The 21,399-nt window shown below is 40.0% G+C and overlaps 1 protein-coding gene across 1 annotated transcript in view; it reads right to left on the bottom strand.

Annotated features, from left to right (window-relative positions):
- LOC124723106 (collagen alpha-1(XI) chain-like) overlaps positions 1-21,399 on the bottom strand; it is a 543,500-nt gene that overhangs the window by 59,863 nt on the left and 462,238 nt on the right. The window contains exons 22-23 of the mRNA XM_047248286.1: positions 18,901-19,170; positions 604-765 (exon numbers count right to left, since the gene is read on the bottom strand). Of these exons, the coding sequence (XP_047104242.1) occupies positions 604-765; positions 18,901-19,170 (432 nt within the window). The remainder of the gene's footprint in view (positions 1-603; positions 766-18,900; positions 19,171-21,399) is intronic.

Here is a 21,399-nt window from a genome sequence, read left to right as displayed (position 1 = left end):
TGCAGACTCATGCAATCACTCATTCTACTGAACCTCCACTATTGCGATGAATTGAACATTGTACCAAGTTGTGAAAACACAATATATTTAGAACTAACCATTAATGCTTGTGTGTATTATATATGCAACATTTATCAATATGATCACATCATCAGTACTTCATACCCCCAGTTAAGATGGCTGCAGCCAGACAAATTACAGGACCACCACACACTATGTCCTGTCATCCTCATAGTACTTCCCCAAAATTAATGTATGTGGCCAACTCCCCAATGTCAGACAGAAAAGCCAATGCTCCTATCTTCTCCCAGTTATGCTCCATCTTCTTTTTCTTCCCTTCCCTTATATTCTTTAACTATGTGTTACCACATTTACGTTTTACTCCTTTCTCCTCTTCATTAAAACACTAAGCAAAGTCTGCAGACAGTGCTGATGTAAAGAAAAGGCATCAGTATTTAAATTGTAATTTCTCTAATATATTTCTAGCTATAATGACTGTACACAAAGAAATTTTGAGGAAATCAGCAAAAAATTTATCTCTCTTCGCATAATTTGTAACTGCATTAGTCTGTAACATCTTTTCACTTACAAATGTTTACTTACAGCAGGTCCTGGTGAACCTCTGACTCCCTGGGGTCCTGGAGGTCCTGGGTTTCCTTGAGGTCCCACAGGTCCTTGTAGTCCAGGAGGGCCAGGAATTCCTCTGTCACCTTTCTCCCCTGGGCTTCCTGTACTCCCCTGTTGACCTGCAGGACCTTCAGGGCCCTGTAACAAAGACAATACAGATGGAATTCAATGTGTTTTCACAGTACTTTTGTCTTCGTAGTTCATTACAGTATTTTAAGAGGCAAATCTCCCAAAAAAGTCTCTCTCTCTCTCTCTCTCTCTCTCTCTCTCTCTCTCTCTCTCTGTGTGTGTGTGTGTGTGTATGTGTGTGTGTGTGTGTGTTTTAGTGAAATTAAAATATCTGCATTAATATAAACATACATACACAGAATACTTTTTATGATTTTCAGTACTATTTTCCAATTTTTACTGAGATTACTAAGCCCACTCTCTTCCTCTTGGCACTAACTTTTCATATAACGAATATTTTTCCCACAACACATGAAAAATTGTTTATATTTCTTTCTGTTGATGAAACTGGTCTTCTCACAGTAACTGTTTCTTGTTACATCTTTGACTAACAATATGCCATAATTCTTGCTTGGTATTTGATACATCAGTTATGGTTCTTGTAATTAGATTTTATGTATCACTGTCTCAGTCACAGTTATATTGTTTCTTCTTTGAGAAGCTTGTTTTGGAAAACATGTTTCTTGACAATTGATAGTGGAAGCTAACTAAAGTATCTACATTAACATTTGTTATTTGATGTTCCATAAGAAAATTTGTGACTTCTACACAGTTTCTTGTTATGTGCAATTTATCTGTTACAATTAGCTATCATTCTGCTGTTCCATAAAACTGTCAACAAATATAGGTTAAAGATAAACTATTTTCAAGTGGTTGAAAATTTGTTGTGAGGCAATCATTGGAGAAATATGCCTCCACATCAGCAGAGATTGGACAAAATTATATGAACACACACCATCAATGGGTTAAAACAATTTTTTCAATCCAAACAGCCTGAATAGGGCCTACTCCATGACATTTGAATATGATGGAAGATGATAACTAATTCTCAATTAGTTTTACAATGTTGTTGTGGTCTTTAGCAGAAAGACTGGTTTGATGGAGATTTCCTTGCTAGGCTATCTTCTGCAACCTATTTCCACTTCACAACAAATATTCTGTCATTAAACCTCTCAAAAAACAAATTTAATGCAGTTTGAGACAGCAAACAACAAGCTAAAATCTCTTGAAATAGATATCAATGGTCAGAAAATATATGAAACTTCACATATGAGATTCCTAGTAAAACAAATGGATAATAATTTAAGAGGGAATGAACATATTGATTACCTGCTGAAGAAACTAAGATTAACATGCTTCGCACTAAGAGCTATTTCACCCTGTGTTGACAGGTATGTAATTATGTTGTCATATTTTGCATATTTCCACTCTCTGATCTTGTATAGTATAATATTCTGGGTAAATGCTGCAAAACTAGAAGAAAATTTAAAATACAGAAAAGAACTGTGAGGTTGAACTGTGGTGTTTCGAATTCAACATCCTGTAGATGACTATTCAAGAAACTTGTGATACTACCGCTCACAAGTCAGTACATATACTTATTAAAATGATATTTGTATTCAAAAATTAAAACTTTTGCAAACTAACTGTGATACTCACAACCGTGATGCAAGACGGAAGCCAAGCCTTCACAAAGACCTAGTAACTCTCAATATAGTACAAAGAGGAGTTATCCAGAATGGAATAGGAAATTACAATAACCTTCCAATTAACATAAAGAAGGACACTGACAAGCCTCATGTATTCCAGAGGAAACTGAAAAAATTCCTCATAAACCATACAGCGTATATTTTAAATGAATTTTTAGTGCTATAAAATTTGTAAAAGGTGTATTATATTATAAATTATGTAATTTGTATTCCAATGTATGTAATAATGTATATGTTGTTTGTATATTGTTTGCAGTATTGTTACTTTTCTTGAAACCTTGAATGAGATATTGTATATATTTTATTTATGTTATATACAATATTGTTTGCTTTTCTTCTTTTTGGCAGTTTAACACTGTATTCATTGACTTGTTCTACATTACAGTACAATCTTTGTACAAAATGTAATTTAAAAACATCCAATCTACATACTCTGATCAAGTCTTGGTCTCTCTCTAAATATTTATACCTCCAAGCTTCATCCCCACTAACAAATTAACTATTCATTGATGCTTCAGGATGTGTCCTATCAACCTGTCTCTTATTTTAGTCAAGTTGTCCAACTACACTCTTTTCTCCCAAATTTCATTCTGTACTACTCTTTTAGTTACTCTACATACTCAGCTATTCTTCAGCATCTTTCTGAATTAACATATTTCAAAAGCTTCTATTCACTTACTTTTAGTAGTGGAAAGGCCTTGGTGGAATATAAATAATGGAAAGAGTAAAGACAGCAGATGATGTCCTCCTCCAGTGCTCACAAGCACAGAAAATTCACTCTTCTCTCTCTCTACACCTACATCTACATCTACATCCATACTCTGCAAGCCACCTGACCGTGTGTGGCGGAGGGTACCTTGAGTACCCCTGTCAGTTCTCCATTCTATTCCAGTCTCGTATTGTTCATGAAAAGAAAGATTGTCGGTATGCCTCTGTGTGGGCTCTAATCTCTCTGATTTTGTCCTCATGGTCTCTTCGCTACATATAAGTAGGAGGGAGCAATATATTGCTTGACTCCTCGCTGAAGGTATGTTCTCAAAACTTCAAGAAAAGCCTGTACCAAGCTACTGAGCATCTCTCTTGCAGAGTCTTCCACTGGAGTTTATATATCATCTCCGTAATGCTTTCGTGATTACTAAATGATCCTGTAATGAAGTGCGCTGCTCTCCGTTGGATCTTCTCTATCTCTTCCATCAACCATATCTGGTATGGATCCCACACCAGTGAGCAGTATTCAAGAAATGGGTGAACAAGTGTACTGTAACCTACTTCCTTTGTTTTCAGATTGCATTTCCTTAGGATTCTTCCAGTGAATCTGAGTCTGGCATCTGCTTTACCGATGATTAATTTTATATGGACATTCCATCTTAAATCACTCCTAATGCCTACTCCCTGATAATTTATGGAATTAACTGCTTCCAATTGCTGACCTGCTATAATGTAGCTAAATGATAAAGGATCTTTCTTTCTATGTATTTGCAGCACATTACACTTGTCTACATTGAGATTCAATTGCCATTCCCTGCACCATGTGTCAATTCGTTGCAGATCCTCCTGCATTTCAGTACAATTTTCCATTGTTACAACCTTTGATATACTACAGCATCATCCTCAAAAAGCCTCAGTGAACTTTCAGTGTTATCCATGAGGTCATTTATATATATTGTGAATAGCAACGGTCCTACGACACTCCCCTGCGGCACACCTGAAATCACTCTTACTTCGGAAGACTTCTCTCCATTGAGAATGACATACTGCATTCTGTTATCTAGGAACTCTTCAATCCAATCACACAATTGGTCTGATAGTCCATATGCTCTTACTTTGTTCATTAAACAACTGTGGGGAACTGTATCAAATGCCTTGTGGAAGTCAAGAAACACGGCATCTACCTGGGAACCCTTGTATATGGCCCTCTGAGTCTCATGGATGAATAGCATGAGCTGGGTTTCACACGACCGTCTTTTTTGAAACCCATGCTGATTCCTACAGAGTATATTTCTAGTCTCCAGAAAAGTCATTATACTCAAACATAATACATGTTACAAAATTCTACAACTGATTGACATTAGAGATATAGGTCTATAGTTCTGCACATCTGTTTGACATTTCTTCTTGAAAACGGGGATGATCTGTGCCATTTTACAATTTTTTGGAATGCTACGCTCTTCTAGAGACCTATGGTACACCACTGCAAGAAGGGGGGCAAGTTCCTTCACGTACTCTGTGTAAAATCGAACTGGTATCCCATCAGGTCCAGTGGCCTTTTCTCTTTTGAGCGATTTTAATTGTTTTTCTATCCCTCTGTCATCTATTTTGATATCAACCATTTTGTCATCTGTGCGACAATCTAGAGAAGGAACTACAGTGCAGTCTTCCTCTGTGAAACAGCTTTGGAAAAATACATTTAGTATTTCAGCCTTTAGACTGTCATCCTCTATCACAGTACCATTTTGGTCACAGAGTGTCTGGACATTTTGTTTTGATCCACCTACTGCTTTGACTTAGGACCAAGATTTCTTAGGATTTTCTGCCAAGTCAGTACATAGAACTTTACTTTCAAATTCATTGAATGCCTCTTGCATAGCCCTCCTCACACTACATTTCGCTTTGTGTAATTTTTTTTTTGTCTGCAAGGCTTTGGATATGTTTATGTTTGTTGTGAAGTTCCATTTGCTTCCATAGCAGTTTTCTAAATCGGTTAAATTACCATGGTGGCTCTTTTCCATCTCTTACAATCTTGCTTGGCACATACTCATCTAATGCATATTGTACAATGGTTCTGAACTTTTTCCACTGATCCTCAACACTATCTGTACTTGAGACAAAACTTTTGTGTTGAGCCGTCAAGTACTCTGAAATCTTGCTTTTTGTCACCTCTCTCTCTCTCTCTCTCTCTCTCTCTCTCTCTCTCTCTCTCTCTCACACACACACACACACACACACACACACACATACATACACACATACACACACCTTTCAGTATAGTTACATTGTCTTGACTAACTATGAGGGGCAGTCAGATGAAAAGTGAACACCAGCCACAACAGGGCCATGGAAGGGTTCCATTCAAAAGTAATCGCCACATGTGTTAAGACATTCATCCCACTGGGAGACGAGATGATCAACACCTGTTTTGTAGAACATGGTTGGTTACTGACAGATCCACAACTGTACCCACTCTTGCATCTCCTCAGTGATGTCCACACACATCTTTCTTCAGATTACCAAAGATATGAAAATCACACAGTGAAAGATCTGAGCTGTACGTAGGATGTTGCAGTGTTTCCCATCCAAATTGCTGAAGCATAGTGCTGTATCCTGCTATTAGTGGGTGTGAGTGTGAGTGTGCAGAGAGTAGTGTTGCCACACATGTTTACTTAAATCAACTGCCACCTGTATGAGCATGTGCTGCCCCACTAGAGGCCACCTGTAGGAAGTGTGCACACGGCATGGTCTCTATCATGCCATCTACTGGTGGTCATGACTATACACACCTGGAGCAGCACTGACTTGCTCTCACTATGTTATTTTGGTTTGTACCACTCACCACTAACTGCTAAAAACCTGTGTTGAATGTGCATCACACTAAGTTTTCAAAGAACCTCGAAGACTATCTCATGGTAAAGGAATTTTACAGTGTTGAAGAGTACTTACCACATTAAATTTGTATGTATTTTACTTACAATCACTGAGGTTAGAATGTAACAAAAATTATTGGGAAGTATGTGATCCTGAATGTTTTCTACTTTTGATGTGTACTGTACATTCACTGTACACCATGTAATCCTACAGGATCAAATAAAATCCAATTAAATTCTATTCAGTTCAATCAGTTGTTCTGTGTATCTCTTACGTTGCACCTTCTGTATGATTCTTTTGTCTTGTTACGTGTGTAGTCATGAGAGGCTTATTTCCATTATTGTTCACAGGTTTATTAATAAAGCAATATTTGTGTTACTTGGATCAGTTTCATTTATTACTTGGTTAGTACATGACTGGTGATGAGCTTTGAAGGTTTTCCACATGTGCAGTCTTTAATTGTGGTTTCATCAGGTTTTGTCATCATTGACACCATACTACTGGCCCTGATTAAACAGCTTACTTTGGCAGTGACCACTTTGTCAGCTTCCATTAACAGACAGGTACCATTACATCAGTCTGTCCACCCAGTTTTTTTCCAAACGATGATTCAGCTGAGGATTGGGAATCTTATGAAAAATGACTCAGATAGAATATTTTGGCTTTGGTGTGACAGACTGGAATTTGTGCAAAGCCTTATTCCTCTCATGCGCAAAGGCCTTGCCACAGTGGTAACACCGGTTCCCGTGAGATCACTGAAGTTAAGTGCTGTTGGGCGCGGCTGGCACTTGGATGGGTGACCATCCAGCCCCCATGCGCTGTTGCCCTTTTTTGGGGTGCACTCAGCCTTGTGATGCCAATTGAGGAGCTACTTGAATGACTAGTAGGGGCTTTGGTCAAGAATACCATCATAATGACCGGGAGAGTGGTGTGCTGACCCCACTCCCCTCCTATCTGCATCCTCCTCTGAGGATGACACGGCAGTCGGATGGTCCCGGTAGGCCACTCGTGGCCTGAAGACCGAGTGCCTGTGCTTATTCCTCTCATGGATTTCACCTAAGGTGTATCAATTACTGGGTCAGCTTGCTCCTTTACAGGAACCAGTAGGTATTACTTTTGACCATATGTGCAGCTTACTGTCCAACTGCCATCACAAATTAACGCATGTCATAGTGGTACAAGTTGAATTCTGCTGATGCCGTAGGAAACCAAACCAGTCATACAAGGCCTGGGCATCCAAACTTCATGGCCTTAGCCGTAAGTGTCAGTTTGTTACTGATCCCCATAATGACTCTTATGCAGACTCTATGGTGCACAACACAATTATCTCTTTAGCTCCAGATAAGGAGGTATGCCAGAAGGCTTTACTCTGTGAAAAGCTACTGTTGGTAGAAGTTTTGCAAATAACACAATATTTTGAAGTTTCTTGGGCAGCCTTTTAGCAAATAGAAGTGTGGGGCAATGTGGCTGTAGTGTCACAAGATGTGCTCACTAGAATGAACAAGGCAAAGGTGGTGGTAAACATGCAGGCCCAGCACCAAGCACCATCTGACAACATTCCTGGGCATTTTGACTTTACAGAGCACTGAGATTTCTGTAAAGTGCCTTCATAGCACTTCACTCTGATTGTGGTTCCATATTTGAGGAACACATTGATCAGACTCCACAGTCATCACTGGAGGTCATCATGACCTTACTGGACATTGTGTGAATTGATTTGGAGTTTTTCGGTAGGGGAGACATGGGACGTCTCCACTGTTGGCTTTGGCATTTGCCCTTGGTCTGTTGGAATGTTGTCAGATGGGATAATTCTGATGCATGATAATGCCTTCCACTTCAGATAATGCCTTCCACTTCACTGCCTATTGGACAAAGGCTATGCTTTAGCAGTTTCATTGGAAAACACTGCAACACCCTCCATACAGCTCAGACCTTTCACTGTGTGATTTTCACATGTTCGGTGACCTGAAGAAAGACTTGCATGGACATTAATTTCAGTCAGATGAGGATGTGCAAGAGTGGGTACAGTTGTGGATTGGTCAGTGGTTGACCACATTCTATGAAACAAGAATTGATCATCAAAGCTTTCAGTGGGATAAATGTCTTAATGCATGAGATGATTATTTTGAATGGTACCATTCTGTTGTCCCATTGTGGCAGGTGCTTGGTTTTCATTCAAATGTCCCTTAGATGTTGTACTGGCACTGCAGCTTAGTTGGGAGAGGATTTGTATGAGGGAGGTTGGTTGACAGCTGGAAGGGGAAAGACAGCAAACCACAGGATAAAAATGTGGCACTGGAGAGCTTCCGCTGATGTTGCCAGGGGTAGTCGTGTGTGGCACACACTGATATGGAGCAGTAGACTGGGAGTCAGAGAGAGAACAGAGGAAATGGCAGACTACAGCAGGAGGGTGTGAGTGTAGAATGAATGAAGTGGAAGACTTGGGGACAAGTGTGGATGTTGTTTCTTGACAGAGGTTAGTGGAAACTAAGGCTATGAGGATTGCGAGGTTCAAGGATATGTTGTAAGTGTATTTTGCCACTGGGTGATCAACTCTACTCATAACCTAGTTTGGTGGAATTCACTTATTTTTGCTGACAGCTGGAAGGTGGTCATACCCACGTAAAATGCTGTGCACAAGTCATAGCAGAACTGGTATGTGATATGACTGCTTTCATAGGAAACCCTGCCTCTAACAGGATAGGATATACCTGTGACATGACTGGAATGGTACATGCTGGGTGGGTGCATGGGTCAGTTCTTCAATAGGGGTATGACCCATGTGCTACGTGGAGTAGGTAGACCAAGATATTTTTCAGATGAGTTGATAGCAGAATACCACTTGGGAGGAGTGGTAAAGATTGTAAGAATGATGTTTTACATTCACAGACACAAATATATGTAGTCGAAGTCCTGGCAAAGCACATGGTTATGTTCTTACAGTCTGGGAAGATATTGGGTAATGAGGGCATTGCTGCTATGAGCTGCTTTGCAGTGGTGGTTGGAGGACTAGGGACATGTATGGGGATGGCATTAAAGATACGTTTGTTAGCTAAGTTCAGAGATAATTTATACCGTCAAGACCTTAGAAAGATCTTCGACATACTGGGAAAGGGACTGCTCATAAATGCAAATGTGCTGTCTGTGGGTGGTTAGATGGTATAGGAGAGAACTTTAGTGTGGATGGGATGAGAGCTATCAAAATGGAGATATTGTTGATGGGTGGTGGAGTTGATATGGATAGAGGTTTTCATGAATCCATTGTAAAAGTGGAGGTCACGGAAGTTGGCATGCTGCTCTCAGTAGGACAAGGAGAAGGGAATGAGAGAGAATGTGTTGAGGCTGTGGAGGACTGAGCATAGACTATCATGCTACTTGCTACAGATCATGAAGAAATTATCAGTAAACTTGAACCAGACAAGGGGTGTGTGACTTTGGGTGAAAGGAAGGTTTTCTCTTAATGGATCACAAACAGAATGGTATAGGAATTTGCCATGTGGGTGGCCATGGGCATGTCATAGATTTGTTTGTATAGCTGCCCCTCAAAGGTAAAACAATAAAGGGTAAGGATGTAATCTGTTAGCTGTATAAGGATTGTTGTGGTTTATCTGGAATCAACCAGGTGTTGGAAGAGAGTGGCAAAGCTATGGGGAATGCTGATGTATATGTAGGAGGAATCAACAGTGATGTGCAGATATCCAGATGGTAATGGGATGTTGGTGATTGTGAGATGATGCAGTATGTGATTTGTGACTTTAATTTGGGTAGCTAGGCTGAGGGCAATAGGTTGGAAATGTTGGTAAACAAGAGCAAAGATTCTTTCCATGTTGTTGTTGTGGTCTTCAGTCCAAAGACTGGTTTGATGCAGCTCTCCATGCTACTTTATCCTGTGCAAACCTCTTCATCTCTGAATAACTACTGCAACACACATCCTTCTGAATCTGATAAATGTACTCATCTCTCTTGGTCTCCCTCTACAATATTTACCCCTCACACTTCCCTCCAGTACTAAATTGGTGATCTTGATGTCTCAGAATGTGTCCTATGAGCCAGTCCCACCTTTTAGACAAGTTGTGTCACATATTTCTTGTCTCCCCAATTTTATTCAGTACCTTCTCATTACTTATGTGATCTACATATCTAATCTTAAGTATTCTTCTGTAGCACCACATTTCAAAACCTTCTATTGTCTTCTTGTCTAGACTGTTTATCATCCATGTTTCATTTCCATACATTGTTACACTCCAGACAAATACCTTCAGAAAAGGCTTTCTAACACATATGTTTATATTCAACCTTATCAAAATGTCTCTTCTTCATACATGACTTTTTTAGCATTGCCAGTCTACATTTCATATTCTCACTACTTCAGCCATCATCTGTTATTTTGCTCCACAAATAACAAAACCTATCTATTACTTTAAGCATCTTGTTTCCTAATCTAATTCCCTTGGCACCACCTGGTTTAATTCAACTACATTCCGTTATACTTGTCTTGCTTTTGTTGATGTTCACCTTATATCAGTCTTTCAAGACACTGAGCATTCCATTCAACTGCTCTTCCAAATCTTTTGCTGTCTCTGACAGAATTACAATGTCATTGTTTAACCTCAAGGTTTTTAGTTCTCATTCCTGAACTTTAATCCCTACTCCAAATTTTTCTTTGATTTCCTTTACTGCTTGCTCAGTGCACAGAGTGAATAACACCAGGGATAGGCTACAACCCTGTCTCATGCCCTTCTCAACCACTGCTTCCCTTTCATGCCCCTTCGCTCTTATAACTGCCATCTGGTTTCCACAAAAGCTGTAAATTGCCGTTTACTCCCTGTATTTTATCCCGGCTACCATCAGAATTTCAAACAGATTATTCCAGTCAACATTGTCAAAAGCTTTCTCTAAGTCTACAAATTGAATAAACTTATGTTTTCCTTTCCTTAACCTATCTTTTAAGATAAGTCCTAGGGTCAGTAGTGCCTTGTATGTTCCTACATTTCTCTGTAATCCAAACTGACCTTCCCTGAGGTTGGCTTCTGCCACTTTTTCCATTCTTCTGTAAACAATTTTTGTTAGTATTTTGCAACCATGATTTATTAAACTGATAATTTGGTAATTTTCACATCTGTCAGCAACTGCTTTCTTCAAAATTGGAATTACTGCATTCTTCTTGAAGTCTAAGGGTGTTTCGCTTGTCTAATACATCTTACACACTAGATGGAAGACTTTTGTCATGGCTTGCTGTCCTACAGTAATCAGTAGTTATGGTGGAATGTCATGGAGAGATATTTGATATGAAGACACAGATGGATTTGAGGCAGAGGTTATGGGATGGGTCTACAGGTTTGAGTATGGTTTAGAGGTTACACAACATTTCTCACATGGGATCATTGTGGCAGGGATTGTAGGTGGAAAAGTTTGCAGTTGGCAGATAAATTCTGTGAACTAATCACTTTCATTCATCACAGAGGAAGTGAGTCATTGTATGTCAGGAGGATGTTCAAATTATGCTCTTTTTCAAGTTTGTGGATAACTGCCATTCCTTTGATTGAGATGCTTGTGTTATTGAAATTTGGTAGACCTATCATGGGTATATCAACAAACATTGGCAGAAACAAACTGCCCTCATTGGAAGTATGTACATGATGTTGTAGAATGAGATATTAAAATAACATTACAACGTTTTTAGAAGTTCTGGAATCTCAGAAAACTATCAGAAATGTTATATTACAATGCAAGAAGAAGAGGGAAAATCAGTTTATTACAGATAAAATACAAAATATGCTCTGGTACTGAAGTTTTACTAGGCAATTGCTACTATGTCTGACAACTGGGTTCTCTGCACATAATTAAAGTACATGATGAAGGATAATTTTCTTTATACACCATACTGATTGTTCCTCCAGTGCCCTATATATATGGGCAATGACAAAAAAGAATGATGCTATATCTTTGTACTTGGTATCAAAAAGTCTACCATCAGAGTTCCTATGCCATATCCTCACATATCCCATAATCCTCCTACCATCCCCAAGAAACAGCCATAAAGGAGGCCCCATCATCCAATATCGCCCTGGACTGGAACAATTAAACAATGTTTTCATCAGGGCTTCGACTATCTATCATCACCCCCAGAAATGAGGGACATCTGACTCATGATTCTTCCCACCCCTCATAAAGTGGTATTTAAGAGTCCACCCAACCTACACAACACCCTGATCCATCCCTAAGCCACCTGAAGCCTTTGCTATAAGGATCATATATCTGTGAAACACCCAGGTGCAAGACCTACTCAATTCACCCACCCAGTACATCCTACTTAGTCCTCTCACTGGCTTACCCTATCCCACCAATGAAAGCCACCATGTCATGTGCCAACTCTTGCAATTTCTTCACAGTACATTACGGGGGCATGACCACCAACCAGCTGTCCACCAGAACGAATGCCCACTGCCAAACTCTGGCCAAGGGTTGATCACCTAGTGGCAGAATATGCTGCTGAGCACAACATGCTCAACTTAAATGGCTGCTTCACAACCCATTCCAACTGGATTCTTTCCCAGAGCACCAGCTTTTATGAACTATGTAGATAGGAATTATCCTTGCAAAACATACTTTGCTCCCATAATCCTCCTGGCCCCAATCTCCACTAACCCACTGCAGTCACACCCTCTACCCAACATTCTCCCCTCTGTCTGTCCTGTCACACCCTGCCAATCCATACCTCTATGTCACTATCATTGTGCACTGCATGAAATCACCGCCTCTGGTGCCCATATGTTATACTCATATTCCACCCACCTGCAACATCTCCCTCCTCCAATCCTGCCTCATACATGTGCTGTGTCCCTCTGAGCTGTCAGCAACCCCTACCCAAATCTTTTTCCCACTTCCTTCTTCTCAGCCATCCTGACACAACACCTCACCCCAGTCTACCTGCTGATCAGCAGTTCCTTTCTTTTTTGTGCGTGTTCGTCAATGACTCAGTGCTTCTAATATATGGTGAGAGGTCTCCTGTATTATATTTATATCACCTACTGGTTCCCTAATGTCGTAAGCCTCATATTGTCCATCCTTTGTTACTGTCTCATAATTTACATATACTTTGTCTCTCCCATACTGTACATCCAAATCTTTTTCTATAATTCTCTTCTTGACTTTCTTATGCAGATGCATCACAGGTCTTTAACAACTATGTTCATGCCTAACTTTTGCGACAACCGGTGGTATGGGCATTTTGATCATAGCCCAAGCTATCCTCTGAACCTGTGTCACCCAGATTATGGTAAAACATTATCCAAGCAACAAATTACTACATTTCATCTGCAAATCAATTCACCGCTCCTCACATGTTGCTCCCATCATAATTTCATGTCTGTTTTCATCCCTAGCTAAAACCCAGTCCCACATCCTCTTTCTTAAATATTGTCTAAGCCATGGGATTCCTTCACTCCCCTTCAATAACCTAATTATAAAAATTTTCCTTCTCCAGATGTCACCCCCCCCCCCCCCCCCTGCTTTACAGTGACCTTCAGATCTTCAGATTCTGCCAGTTCCTACATCTCACAAAGCTGGTACTACAGAAACAAATCTCAATAGTCCAAGAATCCCAGAACTGTCTCTCCTCCTTCCACAGGATAGTTTTGCTGTGCAGTCCCAACTACCTACCCTACATCTCCCAAATTGAAATGCTGGCTGGTCCTCCAACATCATGGAAGAGCATTCCAGACACCAACTCCAAAAATTATTAAATTTAAAGATGTGCTACTCCCACCTCAAAATACCACTGTCCATCATAACCTAACCTACTCCCAGTCAACACTCTCATCAACCACTCATAGAATCTCTGCTCTTGTTGAGCAACACATCCAATCAATTTCTCATAGCGTAGCCTTGCATATCAGAGATACAAACCACTTCATTCAAGTCTTGGCCATCCCCACCTCATTATCACCTGGTTACTTACTAATTACAGTTGATGCCACCTCCCTATACACCAACAGCCCTTATGCTCATGACACTGCTGCTATTAAACAATACTCTCCCAATATTCTTTTGACTTCAAGCCCACTGTCTCATTCATTATATATCTAAAACTTACATCCACATACACAACTACTTCTTCTTTGAGGGGAAGACACTTAAACAAATCTGTGGTGTGGCTATGGGCACTCACTTGGCACTTTCCTATGCCATTCTGTTTATGGGTCATCTAGAGAAAATCTTCTTAGTCTCCCAGAGCCCCAAATTCCTTGTTTGGTTCAGGTTCATTTGTGATATATTCATGATCTGAACCCAGGGCCGAGACACCTTGTCCTCACTCTTACCAAAACTCAGCATCTTCTTTTCCATGTGCTTCAGCTTGTCCTCCTGAGCCCAGTGTACCACCTTCCTGGACATTCACTTTCACCTCTCTGATAGCTCCATCCATGCCCCAGTTCAGATCAGTTCCATAAATCATGAACAGTACCAGCATTTAGATAGCTGTCACCTGTTCCACACCAAAAATTGCTCCAATTTAGCCTGGCCACCCAGGAATGGCATATCTGCAGAGACAAGAATTCCCTTGCCCAGTGTGCCAAAGGTCACAAAAGCCTTCATAGACAAATACTACCCCCAAACACAGTCCACAAACAGATTTCCTGTGACAAATCCTCAGACAACCCTAATCCTCCCATTACCCCAAGAACCAACCTCAACACCTTCTTGCCCATCTGCTTCACCTTGTCCTCCTCAGCCAGTGTGCCACCTTTCTGGACATTCACTTTCACATCTCTGATGGCTCTATCCATACCCCAGTGCCATCTCAGACTGGAACATCTGAATTATACCCTTTGCCAGGGCTCAGCTATGTTATCATACCTAGAAATTAGACATCATATCCAGAATGCTTCTCAGCCCTCCTAAAATGGTATTCCACTGCCCACCCAGCCTAAACAATGTCTTGGTCTATACCTACACCAATTACACTCCCAGTCTCTTGTCACAAGGGTCATATCCCAGTGGGAGACCCAGGAGCAAGACCTTCCAGATTCACCCAATTAATACATCCTGATCTAGTCCTCTCACTGACTTGCCCTATCTCATGAGAGGCATGATCACTTTTAAAATCAGCAATGTCATTTGCTATCTCTCCTGCAATTTCTGCGGAACATTTTGTGTGTGCATGACTATTAATCAGCTGTCCACCAAAATGAATGGTCACCACAAACTCTGGCCAAGAGCAGCATTTACCAATTGACCACTCAGTGGCAGACCACATTGGTGTGCACAAAATGCTTGAGTTCAATGACTGCTTTCCAACCCATTCCATTGGCATCCCTCTGATCCAGCACAGCTTTTCTGAACTGTGCACATGGGAGTTATCCTTGCAACATATCCTTTGCTTCCATAATCTTCCTGATCAATCTCTGCTAACCCACTACAGTCACATCGCCTATCCAACAGTCTCCGTTTCCTCTGACATGCCAACCATTCCCAATCCATACCTCCATGTTGTCATCATCATGCACTACATGAAGCCACCGGCTCTGTTGCCTGTGTGTTGGATTTGTATCGTGTCCTATCCCACACAACAACTACTGCCTCCCTCTTAGCCATTAGTTACTCCTCACCCAACCCCTCCTCCCATTTCCTCCCTCTTTCTCCCTCTAGCCATACCACCTGATATAACTCCTCACTTCTGTCTACCAGCTGATCTATAGCCCTGGTATTATGGGTCCAGCAAGTGTAATGTACCTGCTCATGTATGAGTATATGAGTATTTGTGTGGTCTCTGCTATTCAGTGAGAGGTCTCCTTTATTCCTGAAGTATTTAAAGCCTTCCAGAACTTTCGTTTGCATATTAATACTAGGTGTATTTAGAGAAAAATTACGGATGATAAATGCCCGTACAAAGAGTAATATTTTTTCCTATTTTCAAGCTACTTTCACCTGGAACAGTATCTCTTCTGGATAGCTTCATGTCTTCTCCATGCCCATAAAAGTTGTAATTAGTGGTTTAGAGGCAGAATTATTCTTTTTAAGACTGGTAAAGCTTATTCCAATAAAAACTGTGTTATAAATGTGGTGCTTGTTTTTCAGACATGTCTGAAAGAACATACACCATTTTTAATTCAGTTGCCACAGACACACACGAGGGCTGTTTAATAAAGAATGATCATAATTTTTTTGACAACATACCTTTACTCATCCTCATAATTTTGATGGTCCTTCTCAAAGTAGTCTCCCATGAATGTGATGCACTTGTCCCAGCATTTCTGCCAGTCTTCAAGTACATGCTGGAAACCATTTTTTGAGGGGTCCTTCAAAATAGCCTCCGCAGCCTTCACCACTGTGTCTGATGATTGATAATGCCTCCCAAGAAGGCGTTTCTTCATGTTAGGGAATAGAAAAAAGTCACCTGGGGATAAATCCAGACTATAGGGAGGGTGAGGGATGCAATTCACGTTGATTTTTGCAAGATATTCAGCAACAACATTGGTAATATGTGGCTGTGCATCATTGTGGTACAGCATCCAGTCTGCTTCACAGAAATGTGGTCTTTTGTATCTAATATGGACATGCAATGTTTTCAGGACATCCCTGTTGTATTGCCTAGTTACTGATGTGTGTGCAGGTACAACATGCTGATAAACCATTCCATGAATATCAAAGAATGAGATGACCATAACTTTCCCAGCAGAAGCAACCACTTTTTGTTTTTAGGGGGTTGGTGATGAAGGAAACTTCCACACTGAGCTTTGCTGTTTGCTCTCAAAATGATGTAGCCAAGTTTCATCAGCAGTGATTACATTTTAAAGAAACTCCAGATCTTCCTCTAACATCAATTTTAACTGCATGCAGACCTGCATGCGAGTGTCCTTTTGTTCAGAAAACAACTGTCTTGGAACCAATCACACACAAACACGTGTCACGTGTAATTTTTCTCTCACCAACATGTAGGTGGCACCCAATGAAATGTTCAGTATTTCAGAAAGTGATCTTAAGGTAATTCGTCAATCCTCTCTTACAATGACAGCAGCAGTGTTGATGTTTTCTTCTGTAAGAGGAATAACTGGAGCACTGGGCCCACCTCCCTTTGACATTGATTGTCTCCCTTCTTTAAACATTTTGAACCACCTTTGAGCTGTGCCGTAGGGAAGAACAGACTCTCCAAAGGCCTCCTGTAGCATTGTATAGGCCTCAGCTGAAGATTTGTTGAGATGAAAGCAGAATTCAATGCCACATATTGTTCCTCACGAGTTACCTCCATTGCAGCGGTAGATGATACTGAACATATCTGACCTTGCCTGCCTCTCACCACAGACTGGAACCAGGAGTCCCAACAATGAAACTACTAAGGTGTGTTTGCTGCACATTAAGCAAACAGAATATTATAATATAAAATTTTAGCATAAGAAATTATGACCATAAAGAAAATTATGATCATTCTTTATTGAACAGCTCTCGTAGATGAAATAAGAGAAGCTCAGACCTCAGCTGCAATCAGATACTGTAATGGGAGTGGTTGCCTTAACAACTTTGGCTCTTCAAGAACACTTCCCATTCAGACCAAATTCTCAACTTGTCACCTGACAGCTAATGATATCTTCATTGTGGATGCACACTACATGTGAACTGTTGAGGGAATAAGATGGAGCTGCAAGCAATGAGGATAGCTGAAATGGACACTACAGGTATAGTGTGCAAAAAGTTGTGAATTTGGGCTGGAAGGGAAGCAAGCTGATGCAGGTAAGGTGACCACTTGCATAACATGGGAAATTCAGGTTAGAGTCCCAGTCCAACACAAATTTTCACTTTTTGCCATTCGATTTTTTTCAATGGCCAATTGCAGCTGAGGACTTAGTTTCCATTATGTCATGTATATACATGAATGTTGAATCAAAAACGGACCCTGTTCTTTCTGACAAGTCCAAAAGAACAGACAACACACATATAATGGTATATGCACCTCATGGTGAATAACGTTTTAAATGTGGGTGCATACTATGTCCAAACTCTTGCAGGAATCAGGTTAAGCCAAGAACAGTGATGATAATGGACAGTGGATGCTACATGTGTAGTGTGTGCATTTGGGCTGGACAGAAAGCATGCTTGGATACCCAAAGTTGTTTAGGCGACTGCTTGCATAATGTGGGAAATCCAAGTCTGAGTCCTGGTCTGATACAAATTTTCACTTGTTGCCATAGGATTTATTTAAGTGCCCAATTGTGGCTGTTATAACTATTGTTTTATTTGTTTATTTATCCAAAAAATAATACCATGCATTAAAAATTTTGCCTTTTGTAGGTGAAACTCTACCAAGTAAGCTATCTGTGAATGTAACAGGGAGCAAATGGAAACTTCAATTTTCCAATACTTTTCTCCTACTATTCCAATGTTCCAAGCTTAGCATAGGCTCTTCTGCATACCTGTCCCTACTAGCACTTCTGAAAGAGTAGTTTAACCAGTGTAGAGGTTTGTTCTAGAATCAATATTTAATTTTGCAGTTGATTTAATGCTGAAATTTGTAATACATGCAGGAGATTCTTTGTACAATTTTGGTAATTAAGAGAGAGGTAATGACTGACTGAAGCTACAAGCCAAATCAAGAAGTATTCTCTTAGGACACAGTATAGCAGCCCGTAACTTGGTCTTTCTCCATTCAAGAACATAGCTTTAACATGTCATGGAGTTTCACTTTGGTTACACTGCATTGTTTTAGTGAATATATATATATATATATATATATATATATATATATATATATATATATATATATATATATATATATCTGTGTGTGCATGTGTGTGTGTGTGTGTGTGTGTGTGTGTGTGTGTGTGTGTGTGTGTGTGTGTGTGTGTGTGTGTGTGTGTGTGTGTGTGTAGTTCACATATCACAGTTATCTTAATACTTGTACACTGCAAGCACTATAAATTTATAATATTTGAAGCTAAATGCTTCATTTCATGATGTGGCTCACACAAGAAGTACATACCACCTTTCCAGGTGCTCCCACGGGGCCCATTTTTCCTGGTGGCCCAGCTTCTCCTGGAGGCCCAGGAGATCCTGGTCTGCCATCTTCTCCATCTTTCCCAGCATCACCCTTTGGCCCAACCAATCCTGGCTCACCTGCAGGTCCAGGGAAGCCTGGTGGTCCAGGATTGCCCTTTGGTCCTTCAGGACCTATTGGACCTCGAGGACCAGGAGAACCCTGTACTCCAGCCTTGCCTTCATCTCCCTTTGGTCCTGGTGGCCCCCTCTCTCCCTGAAATGAGGCATTTGTAAATGAAATGCTATGTTTGGAACATAATGTATCACAGAAATCTGGTTCTTTTGTACTAAGCCACACACACACAAACACACACACACACACACACACACACACACACACACATACACACACACACATATTACATTTGCTTTTATTTTAAAAAGGAATTGCTTTATTTTTTGTGCCAGAGTAGCAGATTTGTATAAGAAAAATTCAGAGATCTATTACCAATATGAAATTACAGAGTAAAAGTACATTCAATATAGTAATTTTTGTGGTCACTGTAATGGGGCATTACCTGGAAGTTTATGCCACACTCTTCAGGAACAATAATGCCACCATGGCAAGCAATAAATGCTTCTGCCACTCCTGATAACAAGTGGGAGTAAACTTCCAGATGGTACACCATTCAAATGAATGCAAAATCTGCACAAAAATTCCCATATTCAATTATTTTCACTGTGTTGTTTCTTTGCAGAACCAAAGACAGTAATACTGCAGAAACTGCCCAATTTGTTACAGTGAAATAAAAAAGAATAACATATTTCCTAGAAAAAATTCAAACTAATGCTTGTATCTTGGTGACAATTTGCAAAATATGTTGTCTTTATTTCATGAGCCTCTGGACACAATTCATATATGTGAAAAGAGATTAGAAATATCTTAGTAGGTCAAAAGTTATATGTGGTAAAAGATTCAGGTATCTCAATCTTTATACTCATACTCAACCCTTGGTGTGCTGCATAATGTACTAAAAGTGGGAAGCACATGCCATCCTTTTTTACACTTATACATTCACATCCTTATAACTACTCTGAAAACCATTGTGAAGTGCACAGCAGAGAGTACTTCTCATTGTACCGCATATTAGGTTTTCTTCCTGTTACACTCATATATGAAGTGTGGAACCGACAAATGCCTCTGTGTGTACTGTAATTAGTCTAGTATTTTTTTTGTGGTCCCTATGGGAGTTATACACAGGTGGCTGCAGTATATTCCTAGATTCCTCACTTAATTTTGGTTCTTAAAAGCTTGTAAGTATGCTTTCAGGTGATAGCTAGGGTCTATATTCAAGCATGTGCCATTTCATGTTTTTTCAGCTTTTCTGTGATGTTCTCCCCGACATCAAACAACGTCTGACCTTCATGCAACCCTCCATTGTATTTGTTCAATATTTACCCTTGGTTTTAATTGGTAAGAGTCCCACACACTTGGGCAATGTTATATGATAGGTAGCATGAGTGTTTTGTGTGCACTCTTCTTTGTAGCCTGAATGCATATTCCCAGTTTCTGGCCTATGATCCAAAGTCTACCACCTGCTCCATTTGCAACTGAGCCTATGTGATCATTGTCTTTCATAACCCTTCAAATTGGTACAGCCAGGTATCTGTATGAGTTAACTGATTTCAACCATGATTCACTGATGTTTCAGTCATAGGATACTACATTTTGCATCTTATGAATACACAAGTTTACATTTCTTAGCATTTATTGCAAGTTGTCAGATTTTGTAAACTTTGAAATCTCATCATGCTTAGACTGAATGTTTGTGTAGCACTTTTAGACAATTCTTCATTACAGATATCTGCTTCATCTGCAAAAAGTCTGAAGTTATCATTAATATTATATACCAGGTCACAAAGACACAACATAAGCAGTAAGTGTCCGTGTATACTTTCCTGGGACACTCCTGAAGTTATTTAAACTTCTGTCAATGACTCTCCATCCTACTTGCTTCCTACCAAGAAATCCTCTATCCAGTTACAAATTTTGTTTGTGTGCCATATGATCATACTTTCATTAACAAGCAACACTGTGGTACTGAGCCAAATGCTTTTTTAAAATAAAAAACGCTGCATTTGCTTGACTGCCTTGTCCACAGCTTTTAGGGGGTCATGTGAGATAAAGCGGGAGTTGGGTTTTGTGTGATTTATGTTTTTGGAGTCCATTCTGGTAGGCGTGGAGGAAGTAATTCTGTTCAAGGTATGTCATAAGGTTTGAGGCCAGAATATGTTCTAAATTTATACATCACATGGATATGGGATGATAGTTTTGTAGATCATTTTTGCTACCCATTTTATAGGTGGGTGTGATTTGTGTTTTCTTCCAAATACTGGGCACAGTTTTCTGTTTATTCTGTATAGAACCTGATAAGGATTCTAGTAGATTCTGACATTTTGTTCAGTTTTACTGATTTCACATGTTTCTCAATGCTATTGATAT

The sequence above is a fragment of the Schistocerca piceifrons genome, chromosome X, assembly GCF_021461385.2.
Source record: "Schistocerca piceifrons isolate TAMUIC-IGC-003096 chromosome X, iqSchPice1.1, whole genome shotgun sequence".
Taxonomy (NCBI): Eukaryota; Metazoa; Arthropoda; class Insecta; order Orthoptera; family Acrididae; genus Schistocerca; species Schistocerca piceifrons.
Note: the sequence above shows the minus strand (reverse complement) of the source record. Positions and strands in the feature narration are given on the sequence as shown.